A 13606-nucleotide genomic window follows, 5' to 3' on the forward strand; every position below is an offset into this window, starting at 1 on the left:
ATTTCAATGCAAATAGTATTGTAAGAATTGCAAATGCGTTCAGGGCATGGATCAACATCTGAAATTGTGATAATGCAGCCATTAGTGAGACTTGGTTGCAGGTGAAGCAGGACTGGCAGCTCAATATTCCGGGCTCCATTGTTTTAGACGCAATAGAGCAGGAGGGATTAAAGGCGGAGTGGTGGTGTTACTGGTCAGGGAAAATGTCACGACAGTACTCAATCAGGACAGGCTGCAGAACTTGTCTAGAGAGGCATTATGGGTGGATTTGAGTAATATAAAGGTTATGACCACATTAATAAGGCTATATTACAGACCACCCAACAGTCTGAGGGATTTAGACGAACAAATCTGTTGAGAGATAACAGACTGTTGGAAGAAACAGGAAGCTGTTAATTTAGGGGATTTTAACTTCCGCATATCACCTGATTAGAAATGTTCCTGCCGGTCTACAAAACAGCACGACAGTTAGCCCAAAATTGGATCCTTGTTGAATTTGTCTTTGCTTTGAACCAGCAGCTATAATGAAAGTAGTTTGGAGATTCAGGACATCACCCTAAGACTGCTGAAAGGGAGAAACAGAGGGCAGAAGCAGACGGTAGAAAAAAAGGGGAGGCAAGGGAGTGAGACTGCAGGCAAAACAGATGCCGAGGAAATTTTAATCCAAGTATTAACTGACTGAATTTGTACCAATTATATTGGTAGCACTAATTGAAAAAAAAACGACTGGGACACAATGACTTGTTGATGGCCTAAATGTAACTGACAACAGTAAGTATAGTGTCCCAATATCCTTCATAAGAAAAGTAATATGCACTGTGAAGATTCAGGGCAATACCCGTGACAATACCTTGATCAGCCTTATTTCTAGCAGTGATGAGGCAGCCTACAGAGGACAGGTTAACACCTGACACAGTGGTGCCAGGATACAACCTCTCCCTCAATGTCCAAAAAACAAAAGAGCTGATTGTGCGTTACAGGACGAACAGAGACAGGCATGCCCCAACCAACATCAATGGGACTGCAGGTGAGAGAGATTGTAGTTTCAAGTTCCTCGATATACACATCTTCTAAGATCTCACTTGGACTGCACACAGTGGCTGTATGGCAACAAAAGTACAACAACGTCTCTTCCACCTCAGGCAACTTAAGAAGTTTGGCAAGAGCCCCCAAATCATTAAGACCCTATACAGGGGCACCATTGAGAGTATCCTGACTGGCTGTATCACCACCGGGTATGGGAACTGCACCAACCTTAATGACTGAGCACAACAGAGGATGGTATGGACAACCCAACACACCTGTGGATATGAACCTCCCTCCGTTGAGGATATTTTTAACAGCAGGCGCAGAAAGAAGGCCTGGAAGATCATTGGGCACACCTGTCACCCGATAAACTGCTCCAGCTGCTTCTGTTTGGCAAATGGTACCACAGCTTTAAAGCCAGGATCAACAGGCTACGGGACAGCTTCTTTCTACAAACCATTAGACTTAGAAATTCACACGTCTATTAGACATTTTGAAGATCTTTTCATTGATAATCGCTTCGCTTCTTTTCAGCAGCTCTCTGTTAAGTTCAATCTGCCCAATGCTCATTTTTTCAGATATCTCCAAATCCGACACTTTATTGCTCCTTTAATTCCTAACTTCCCTGAAATGCCTGCGAAAAATGCTATGGACCTATTTCTTTCCATGAATCCACTAGGTAAAGGCTTAATATCAATCATCCGAGGTAAACTAGCGGCCTTACGACGGGCCCCCATGGATAAAATCAAAATGGCCTGGGAGCAGGATTTAAATATCTCCTTATCTGAGGAGAGCTGGGATTCAGTTCTCAAATCGGTTAACTCAACCTCTCTTTGTGCTCGCCACTGCCTTTTACAGTTTAAGATTGTTCATAGAGCCCATATGTCTAAATCTAAACTATCTCGATTCTACCCTAGCGTTAGTCCGCTCTGTGATAAATGCAAGAGGGGCGTGGACTCTCTCATCCATATGTACTGGTTCTGTCCTAGCTTGGAGAAATTCTGGAAAGATGTCTTCACTACGTTATCGTGTATTCTGAATCAGCACCTAGAACCAAACCCCTTAATTGCTCTGTTCGGTTTTTGGGGCGAGACAGATTTATGTCTGGGTCCGACCAAATGCCGAATACTATCCTTTGCCTCTCTTCTGGCTAGACACTTGATCCTCCTCAGATGGAGAGATGCTGCCCCGCCCACTCATGCTCAATGGCTTAATGACATCATGGCCTGTTTGGACCTCGAAAAAATTCATTATTCAGTTCTCAATTCGGATCTAAAGTTCCATAAGGTCTGGGGACCTTTTATCGAGTACTTTCATAACCTTCCTCTTGACTAGGGTTTTTTTTCTCTCTTCGGTCCCTTGCTTTCAGCTCCTTTTTTTTTCTCTGGTAGAAGGCATTATTATCCTCTGTTGCTGAGTGTATTCACAGTCTGGGAGCTTGGCTGACCTGACTTATACTCTCTATATTGTGTTGTGGTTGGTCTGGAGTTGCTGTTGTTTTTTCTTGTGTTGTGGGGCTTGGGGAGGACACTAAGCTTACTTGTCTTTAATTTAGGTGCTTTTTTTTTGCTAAATTCTCTTCCTTTGTAACATATTGTTATTGTATGCTTAATTTTGCACTGTTTAAATGTTCCTCATTGGGATTTGGGGTTTTTAATTTGTAAAATGTTTTGAAAAACTAATAAAAAAAATTTAAAAAAAAAGAAATTCACACGTCTGGACATTGTGACAGAATCATAATGCAAAGTTTTTTCCCCACTCACATTGTGGGATGGATGCAAGACTTAAATAAATACAATTCAATAAATTCCATGACAGAAACTTGCTCACAGTTCACAATTTTTTAAAAATTGCAGAACAAAATTAGTCCATCATTTTTCATCTTGATTTTGTTGCAACAGTTTTGAAATCATGAAAAAATATTCTATATAATATTCGCGAACCACCGTGAAAACTAACTTTGTTTTCAACTTACTTTGTTGTAGTAACCATAAGTAATGGCATTTGGCTGCACACCTGCATTTTTCATTTCAAACAGAACTCGAACAGCAAGTACTGGGTGTCCCAAGAGTCCACACAACTGCATCAAAGCCCTGTAGCACACCTAGATATGGTAAGGAAGAAAAAATCCATCTGTGATTTGAACAGAATAGTAAGTGAACAAAAATTTTTTAAAAACTCATCTTGGTTCCAGCACATTTAATTAAATATTTCTTAGTCTCACAAAACCCCATCCCAGATCACTGGAAGAATTTTATAATACTTGAATATATTTTTTTGGATTTCACTGCTGTGAATAGGTAGTCAACTCTCAATTCTTGAGATGGTTACTCAAAGGTAATTAATCTACTTGCTTCAACTTAATCACAACATTTTTTGTGGTGAAATGTGTACTTGCCTCATCAAGTGGATCAACTTTCAAATTTCTCATTTTCATGAGAACACCATATGCTTGCTGCAGTGCTCTGACCTTAGAATGAGAAACTCCAACATACGCTGGCAAGCAAATGAACCAAAGACTGTAACAATGGCTGAACAAGCATTTGAACCAAAGTGCAGGAATTGAGAAGTATTTCTTAGCGATTTTTTGAGCAGCTTTCATCTCCTGTAAAGTAAAATATTGATCATTTCTTCCAGTTTCTAGCAATGCAAAAATGTAACAGTACAAACTTTTCAATTAGTGTTCATTCTCATTTTTAATAAATTAAGATAATTTTTGTACAGTGCATTATAATAATTTATTTTGTTTTGATATTACCATTTCTTCAAAACACATCAGTATCCTTTTATACTTATGAACTGGCTTGTGCATACAAATTATCAAAGAACAAGCTGTAATATTTCTGTACAAACCAAGTATATTTAAACACCTCTCACCTGTTTAGTTCGTTTTGCCATGAGGGCTGGACTGCTGGGAACAGGACCTCCAACTAATAGCCTAACAGGCATTTTCATTTCCTGTGGTCTATCAAATAGCTCTGGTTTAAGCACTGGGAATGTTTTATAGCTAAAATAAAAATAACATAAGCTCTCCAAAACTGTTTGTTAATTCTAATTCAATTATAATAATTACAATAAGTATTCTCAACATGTGCTGAAAATTAATTGCTTCAAAACAATTCTAAAGCCCCTTATAACTTTCCGAATCAACACAAGTTTAATTAACAGCCACTCAAATGCTCTTCCCTGCAAAAAATTAAGGCTGTAAATTATGTAAGGCAGTTAAGTACCATCACAAAATGTTTTACATTTCTTAAAGGGAGATATAGCAGAGTACTTCTTCACTGGTGTAATATCACTACTGTTGATCACTTTGCAATAAATACCTGTAAACCAGGCTTACCCGTAACAGAAGCAATTAATAATGATCTAAAAATGAAATACCATATGTACAGTTCAATTATATTATGGAGATATTAAAGTTAATCAGAAAGATAAAATCTATACCCGTTTCAATAATCATTGATTTAACGTATACACCAAATCAGCATGCTTCTGATGCCCAAGCAGAAAACTCATGAATAAACAGAATTTAATGGCAAACTACATAAACCCCACTTGAAATTCTTTGTTCCAATGTTAATTGTACTTTAAGGGGCTTGCATTTATATTTTTTCAAGTGTTTCAGTTCATCTCCAATCAATTTTTTAGATAGCTAATTTAAAAACACGCAGCAAGTTTAATAAAATGTCACAAGAATTGGCCTTCATTTGACAAAATCCTGTATCTCAATATTAAACAAAAATTTTATTTGAAACATTCCACAAATAAATATAGTTTGAATCAATATTTGCCTTGATTAATACCCAATGACGTAAATTGAACACGATGGTTGGCTACCAAGGATAATACTGTTCAAACAAAGGAACTTGTCATTTTAGCCAACTAAAAAAACTCACTGGAAGTGATTGCACAAGAGGAGGAAAATAAAAGGCATAATCGCCACAATATCTAACCAATGAGAGAAATAATGAATGAATATACTTGGTACTGACAGGACTAAGATCAAAATGGGAAAAGTTATCTGTCACTAAACTACATTTCAACTTTACTATAACTGTAGCTCAGTTACTGATCAATTCTTCCTTGTTGTATTCAGCAAATCACCAGGTCTAATTAATGAGCTATCTACATACCCTCATCTCTCAAGTTACCAGGTGAACTTAACTACCACTGTTCACCAGCTCACTATACAATTCAATTTCACAGCTTCAGCAGGTAATGCCAAAAAACCTGATCAATAACTTAGCAACCACTGTGCTAATAGAAGTTTAAAATGAAAAGGGAAGTAATCATTGGACACATACAAACAAGCTGGATGAGCTCAGCAGGTCGGGCAACATCCGTTGATTGCTGCCCGACCTGCTGAGTTCATCCAGCTTGTTTGTATGTGTTGATTTGACCACAGCATTTGCAGTATACTTTGTGCTTAAGTAATCATTGGAGTAGTTATATTACTACATTTGCTGTGCATTTCAAAACATTCTCGGTTTCAACTCAAAACACATCAAAAACATTAGAAATGTAATTCATATTTTTCTTGTCCAGCAACCTCCTTCACCTGATGCATGATGCACTGAAGACAGAAAACTTGTCTGGTAACCTGATGAGTTTCAACGAAGTAGCATAAATTTTAAGCAGCAGATCAGTGCTGGGGTGAGAGTTGGAAGTAGGGGATTGCTCAGTGCTTTGAACTACTAAATGCTTACTCAAACAATACTTCAACCAAATCTTTTAAAATTTGGCTGAGGCTTTCCGATTGCTGAAATCACAGATACCACAATACACAAGAATTTTTAAATAGTTACATCTTCATTAGACGTCCATTAATATTAAGTAAATAAAGCCAAGAAACACAGTCACTGACTGAAAGGAAACAATGAAATTCTAGAGTGCCTGAAACTTGTGCAAAAAGGGAGCTCATCTACAAATGTTTGTAATAAAACTGAAAATCAAATTGGTGCAGAAAACCTGAACTAAAAACAAAGTACTGGAAATGCTTTGGAATTCAGGTAGTGAAGAGAGACCATTCACTTTCAAGGTCAATAACCTTTCAATGGTATTATATCCCAAAAAAAATGGCCTGGCAGTAGGAAACAGAGCAATGGTAGAAGGTTGCTTTTCCCGATTGTATGCTTGTTACATTTGGATGTGGATGTAGGTCACATAATCAGTAGGTTCACAGACATAAAGATTTGTAGTGTTGTTCAGTGTTCAGAGCTGTTTTAGGCTACAGGATAATTATTAGGTTTCATTTTGTATACATTCTCTAACATTAAATTGAACAAGTGATATCAATAGCATGGTGAAATGGGCTGGAAAATGATTGGAGCTTAATCTTGATAAATATAAGGTAATGCACTTTGAGGGTACTAATGAGGCTAGTACATACACCATCAATAGTAAGATCCCAGGAAGTAGTGAGGAACAGAGGACCTTGGTGTGCAAGTCCAAACATCCTTGATAGTCACACAGCAGGTACATAGTGTGGTCATGGTGCATACAGGATGCTGTTTTCATTAATCAAGGCACTAAATACAAAAGCAGGGAGGTTAATCTCCAACTTTCTACAACATTGATCAGACTTCAGCTGGATTACAATGTGAATTCTTTCAGACAGATGAAAAAGTGCTGAAGGAGAGTGCAGAGGAGACTCACCAGGACATTGCCTGGGATGATGCATTTCAGCTATGAGTAAAACTGGAGAGACTAGCTATTTTTTTCCCCATGGAGCTGAGAACGTTACCTGAGGTATATAAAATTATGAATACAGGAAGGGTACATTACAAGGATCTTTTCCTGCATATTATGAGGATTAATACAGATGGAGAACCACTGGCTAGCTTAGAAATGGTGGGCAAATGGCCTGTTTCCATGCTGTATGACAAGCATGAACAGCACCTCCACCATGATAAAGCAACACGAACTCCAATGGATGGGTCATGTCATCTGCAAGCCTTACTCAAGTCTTCCCAAACAGATTCTTTACTTAAGGAAGGTCAGCGAGCCCCTGGTGGGCAAAGGAAAGGCTTCAAAGATAATATCAAAATCAGCCTGAGAATAATTTCAACATTACATCTAAAATCTGGGAAAACATTGCTCTCAATCTGTTCAAGAGGGACCTGTGCTACATGAGAGAGATCTCTGCTGTGCCACAGAGAACAAGCAGCAACTGTGAAAGGAGAGGCTGAACAACCAAAAAGACCTTACCACTAATCACAGACACTCCTCTGACCAGCCCACACTACACCAGATAATGTGGTTCCTGAATCGGCCCCTGAGGGCCCACCAATACACAACCCCTCAGGAGAATATCAAACTCCTCCTGAGTGATCACACTCCTATGACTACAAGTGTGTTTGAAGTTGCGGGGTGGGGTGGATGGGGTGGAAACAGAAAAACAAAGAGGTCAAGGATGTCTTGATACAATGTTTTCAGAACCACCTAATTGAATTGCAAAAGCTAGAGAGTGAGAGCTAAAACATGAGAATACACTGAAACAATGAGAGAGAAAGCACAGTTGTTATTGGAAAACTGAAACAAAGCAGAATGGGATCTGCAGGAAAAGCTGATGATGTGAAATTCAATATAGACTAGGGTTCCAAAATGCCCTGATTGGTGGGGGGGGGTTGCCGTTCCATTACATAGAAACATAGAAAACCTACAGCACAATACAGGCCCTTCAGTCCACAAAGTTGTGCCGAACATGTCCCTGGCTTAGAAATTACTAGGCTTACCTACAGCCCTCTATTTTACAAAGCTCCATGTACCGATCTAAAAGCTTCTTAAAAGACTCTATTGTATCCACTTCTACCACCGTTGCTGGCAGCCCATTCCACACACTCACCACTCTCTGAGTAAAAAACTTACCCCTGATATCTCCTCTGTACCTACTCCCCAGCACCTTAAACCTGTGTCCCCTCATGGCAGCCATTTCAGCCCTGGGAAAAAGCCTCTGACTATCCACACGATCAATGCCTCTCATCATCTTGAGCTTTATTAGAACAGCCAAAAGAGTTTGAGACAAAAGGTTACAGGAGGGATGGGAGGGGAAATTAAAGTGACAGATGATTAGAAGTTTAAAGTCAACTTTGGAGACTGAATACAGGTATTTTGTGAAGTGGCCACCCATTTTGCCTTTGTTTTCTTCCACATCCTGAGCACCAAATGCAACACACCATGGCATTCTTTTTTTTTAAACTTTTTTTATTGCATTTTTAAATGGTTACAAAGTATGAAAAAACAATGTATATAACCCTTACCCCTCCCCTTAACCCCTCCCCCCTAACTGCCCTATAGACAAAAAAAGAAAGAAAGAAAGAAAGAATGCCTGGTTGTTGGAAGATCTCCACATGCTCCATGGAATTCGTAATAACTAATATGTATATTTATTTCTTTCCCCTAATAACCAATTGTTTCATCTTCAGAGCATCTATATATTTAATCCTGTCTTTTGTAAATAAGGGCTCCAAATTTTCAGAAATGTTTCATATTTATCTCTTAAATTATAAGTAATTTTTTCTAATGGAATACAACCATAGATTTCTTTCTTCCAAGAATCTATACTTAAATGTGTATCCGATTTCCAAGTAACTGCAATAGCTTTTTTGGCTACTGCCAGTGCAATTTTTATAAATTCTTTCTGATACTTATTTAGTTTGAGTTTCGGTTTTATCCCTTCAATATCACCTAGTAAAAATAATATTGGATTATGAGGAAATTGTGTTCCTGTAATTTGTTCCAGTAAAAGTCTTAAATTTGTCCAAAAAGGTTGAATTTTAGAGCAAGACCATGTCGAATGTAAAAAAGTACCAGTTTCCTGGTTACATCGGAAACACTGATCCAATAAATTTGGATTTAATTTTTTTATTTTTTGTGGTGTAATATATAATTGATGTAGAAAATTATACTGCACTAATCTTAACCGAACATTTATTGTATTTGTCATACTATCAAGACATAGTCTTGACCAATTTGTTTCTTTAATTTTAATATTCAAATCACTTTCCCATTTTTGTCTTGACTTATGGACTCCTTGTTTAATTACCTGTCTTTGAATCAAGTTATACATGCAAGATATAAATTTTTTAATATTTCCTTTTTGAATTAAAATTTCTATTTCATTAGATTTCGGCAATAACATTGTTTGACCTAATTTTTCTCTTAAATACGCCCTTAATTGAAAGTTACAAAATAAAGTGTTGTTTGATATTTTATATTTATTCTTTAATTGATCAAATGACATTAATATACCTCCTTCAAAACAATTCCCTATATATCTAATCCCATTTTGAATCCAATTATATAAAAGTTGATTGTCCATTGTGAAAGGAATAAGTCTATTTTGAATTAAAGATCTCTTTGCTAATAAAGATTTTTTTGTCTCATCATCAACATTTATCTTATTCCATAAATCAATCAAATGTTTTAATATAGGAGATTCTTTCTTTTCCCGTATCCAACCATGGCATTCTTGAATATATCACTGCTCCAATTATATCTTCAGCAATCTGCAGTTGGTAGCTTTTCATAGAGCAATAATATTGTAACAGGAATATTACTGGAATTAATGTAGAATATTATTGGAATATTCTACATTTCTTGGAATGTAGAAGATTGAGGGGAGATTTGATAGAAGCATACAAAATTAGGAGGGATATAGTAAGGGTAAATGCAAGCATGCTTTTTCCACTGAGACTGGGTGAGTCTACAATGAGATGTCATGGATTAAGGGTGAAAGGTGAAAAGTTTAGGGGTACGACGGGAAACTTGTTCACTCAAAGGGTTGTGAGACTGTGGAACAAGTCGCTAGCGCAAGTGGTGCATGTGAGCTCGACTTCAGCATTTAAGTTTGGATAGGTACATGGATGGTAGAGGCATGGAGGGCTATAGTACCTGTGCAGGTCAGTGGGAGTGGGCAGTTTAAATGGCTCAGCATGGACTAGATGGGCTGATGGGCCTGTTTCTGTGCCCTACTTTTCTATAACTCTATCACAACAAAATGCCCTGATGCAGGAAAGTAATCTTAAGAATAAATCAATAAACCACAAAAAATCTGCTGTAAATACCTACTAGGAAGTGACAAAATACTTCCAAGAAATACTTCAGAGTCAAGGGTCCAGTATTACTGAAGTAAAATATTAGATACATTAGTAAAAAGTTTAATAAGCCTGAAGTTGGATAAATTATAAGGATCTGACAGAGCTTATGAAGCGAATGCTTTTGTCCATCATCTTCCAAAATTTCATACAATATTCTAGAGTGTTTTCTGCAAACTGGGAGGTAGCAAATATTATGCCACTATTAAAGAATGTAGGTGATAAGGAAACTATCAGTTGCACGAGATTAGTTGCTTGGAAACTAATACAAAGAGATGTCAAGATCCTTTGAAAATACTATGATTTAGGAGAGTTAATATGATCTTTGAAAGGGAAACAGAACTGTAAACACTCAGGTCAGAAGAATCAGTGAATAGAAAAACAGTTTATTCAAGATGGTTTAATGTCATTTTCAGTACACAATTGTAAGCGAAAACAGAATAATTACTGCGGATCCGATACTGCACATAAAGAAACAAATAAAGACAAAATAATAAAAAATACAATGACTATAAATGCATAAGAAAGCTTACAAACATAGATTGATTGTATGTCCATAAAGTGACACTAGGCGCAGGAGTGTCTGTAAACATGGGACATAAGGTGACTGTTCCATCAGATGCTTATAATCTCTCTGAAAAATTAATGTCAGAGTTGCTGTGGAGAATGAAAGTAACAACGGAACAAGAAAAGCAATGAAATGCAGATTGGAGCTGTAGAAAATGTCCAACATGTTGGCAGTGTTCATGAAAAGCGAAAAACAATTATTGATTGATACAGGGAGCATGTTGCCTTTGGCTGAGAAGTTCAGTATCTCAAAGCAAGATATTGAACATTTAGGTTTGAGATGAAGAGAAATTTCTTTGCTTGGAGGGTAATGTATCTTTGGAATTCAAGAGAGTCTGTTTTTGATTGCATTCAAAACAAAGACTGACCAATTTTTGGACATTAGAGAAACCAAAGAAAAGGGAAAATCCAACGTAGATTGGGAGACTGCTTCGCCAAGCATCTACGCTCTGTCCACAAGACAAAACTGGATCTCCTAGTGGGCACCCATTTTATTTACACTTCCCATTCAAAATGCTGGAGGAACTCAGCAGGCCAGGCAGCATCTATGGAAGAGTACAGTCGACGTTTCAAGCCGAGACTTTTCATCAGGACTGGAGAAAAAAAGATGAGAAGACAGAATAAGATGGAGGGAGGGGAAGAAGAAATACAGGGTGGTAGGTGATAGGTGAAACTGGGATGAGGCCACACTCAGGTTGGAGGAGTAACACCTTATATTCTGTCTGTGTAGCTTCCTACCTGATGGCATGAACGATTGATTTCTTGAGCTTCCAGTGACGGCCCCTTTCTTCACTATTCCCCATATCTTCACCTTTATCTCTTTACCTGCCTTGGAGCCCTTCCCTTTCTTCCATGGCCGCCTGTCCTCTTATCAGATTCCCCTTCTCCAGCCCTTTATCTCTTTCACCAATCAACCTCCCGGTTCTTTATTTCACCCCTCCCCCTCTCCCAATTTCACCTATCACCTACCACCTTGTACTTCTTTCCCTCCCTCCATCTTCTTACTTCATCTTCTCATCTTTTTTCTCCAGTCCTGATGAAGGGTATTGACCCAAAACATCAACTGTACTCTATTCCATAGATGCTGCCTGGCCTGCTGTGTTCCTCCAGCATTTTGTGTGTGTTGGTTGAAAAAGGATAAGGATTTTTTTCTTTTAAAGTCAGAGACTGGTATGGTAAAATAGGATTGAATGACCTTTCTCCTACGTTCTTATGCCCTAAAATTCTTTTTTCAACTATTTTCCCTTTTTATATAACAATCGTTTTTTGGGATGTCAGCAAAGCCAACTTGCTGACTGCCCATGAGCGAAATGGTATGCTTGGCAATTCAGAAGTCTGCAAGACTTACTGTCCCAGAATAATAACTAAACTGGAATTCCACAGCTGAAACTCTGATCCCTGGATCATTAGTCTAGCAATTTAACCACTGTGATACATTCTGTAGTTCAATACAAGGTGATTGAGCTGTGGTTGGGGTATTTCAGGAGCAGGGACCTGCAAGATAGCTGATGTTAATTTTACACATTGGAAGTAACACATACTAGGAAAAATCAGACAGAATATTTGCTAACACAGTTGGTGCCTGACCTGTTCAGTTCCTTCTGTGCGTGTTGCTTTGGATTTCCAACATCTACAGATTTTCTCATGTTTGTGCTAACATAGTTGATGATGTTTGCAAGCTGATAAGTTATGTAGTTAATTATATATCAGTCAGCCCTCCTTATCCGCGGATTCAACCAACCATGGATCGGGAAAACCCCAAAGTTCTCTCTCCAGCACTCTTGGCTTGAGCATGTACAGAGTACTTTTTCTTGTCATTATTCCCTAAACAATACAGTGTAACAACTATTTTCACAGCGTTTACATTGTATTAGGTATTATAAGTAATCTAGAAATGACTTAAAAGTACAGGCAGTCCCCGGGTTAGGAATGAATTTCATTCCTGAGTCCACCTTTAAGTCGGATTTGAAGTCGGAACAGGTACATCCGGTATTATTTAGCGTCAGTTAGTCAAACGTTTTTCTTAGTATATAGTATATATTTTACCTTTCTATGCATATAAAACACTTAAGAATCATACATATTTCAATAATTTAACCACTGCGTTGCTTAGTAATAATTGTAGCTTTCATTGAGGCAGGGCCTTTCACATTCTCCATTAAAATTGTTCCGATCATTGACTGACTGTAGCCTAATGCTTTTCCAATGACCGAAGGCGTTTCACCTCTTTCCGATCGCTTTATTACTTCCACCTTATTTTCAATCGCGATCGTGATTATTTTCGTGAACAGAAACACTGCGGATTCAGAGCTGCGCAACCAGGTCCTAATGTCCACTGCATGGAGACATGTTAAATAAAGTCCGGGGTTCCACTGGGTCCTAAAGACCACCGCATCGATACATGTTAAATAAGGGACTTGAGCATCTGCAAATTTTGGTATCGGCGGGCTGGTCCTGGAACCAATCCTCCACAGATGAGGAGGGCCGACTGTATTTAGTTTCAAAGTTAGTGACTGTTAATATAGGAATAACTTTCACTGTATTTTTGGGTCACGTTTGTGGAAACAAAGTGTTATGCTGATAAGCAACCAAAGTGAAAGGATTAAACAAAACAATTTCATCCTCGGGCACACAAAACTGATTTTGAGTAACAGAATGGAACAATACCTAAATTTCCCTTCCAGATCTTGCTCATCAGAACCAGGTTCCAGAGGCATGATAAAGACAGTGTGCTCACTTCTTTGTGACTCATCCAGTTCAATGAGCTTCGTATCTTCAGGGCAGTCAGCATCAACCTTGATATAGGCAAACAAAAGAAAAATTAGCACATCTTCCTGACTTTATTGGCCTCCTACCTTTTACTCATTTACTGTACAAAAAATACATCATATGTTTAGACAACCTTTGATCTTTTG

General features: G+C 38.0%; 1 protein-coding gene across 3 annotated transcripts in view; it reads right to left on the reverse strand.

The window, feature by feature from the left end:
* The window catches only part of dennd4c (DENN/MADD domain containing 4C), a 174785-nt gene that overhangs the window by 47167 nt on the left and 114012 nt on the right, over positions 1-13606 (reverse strand). For all 3 annotated transcript variants that reach the window (XM_059970022.1, XM_059970020.1, XM_059970021.1), the window contains exons 15-18: positions 13359-13486; positions 3904-4033; positions 3425-3631; positions 3002-3130 (exon numbers count right to left, since the gene is read on the reverse strand). In XM_059970022.1, the coding sequence (XP_059826005.1) occupies positions 3002-3130; positions 3425-3631; positions 3904-4033; positions 13359-13486 (594 nt within the window). The remainder of the gene's footprint in view (positions 1-3001; positions 3131-3424; positions 3632-3903; positions 4034-13358; positions 13487-13606) is intronic.

This window comes from Hypanus sabinus, chromosome 5 (genome assembly GCF_030144855.1).
Source record: "Hypanus sabinus isolate sHypSab1 chromosome 5, sHypSab1.hap1, whole genome shotgun sequence".
Taxonomy (NCBI): domain Eukaryota; kingdom Metazoa; phylum Chordata; class Chondrichthyes; order Myliobatiformes; family Dasyatidae; genus Hypanus; species Hypanus sabinus.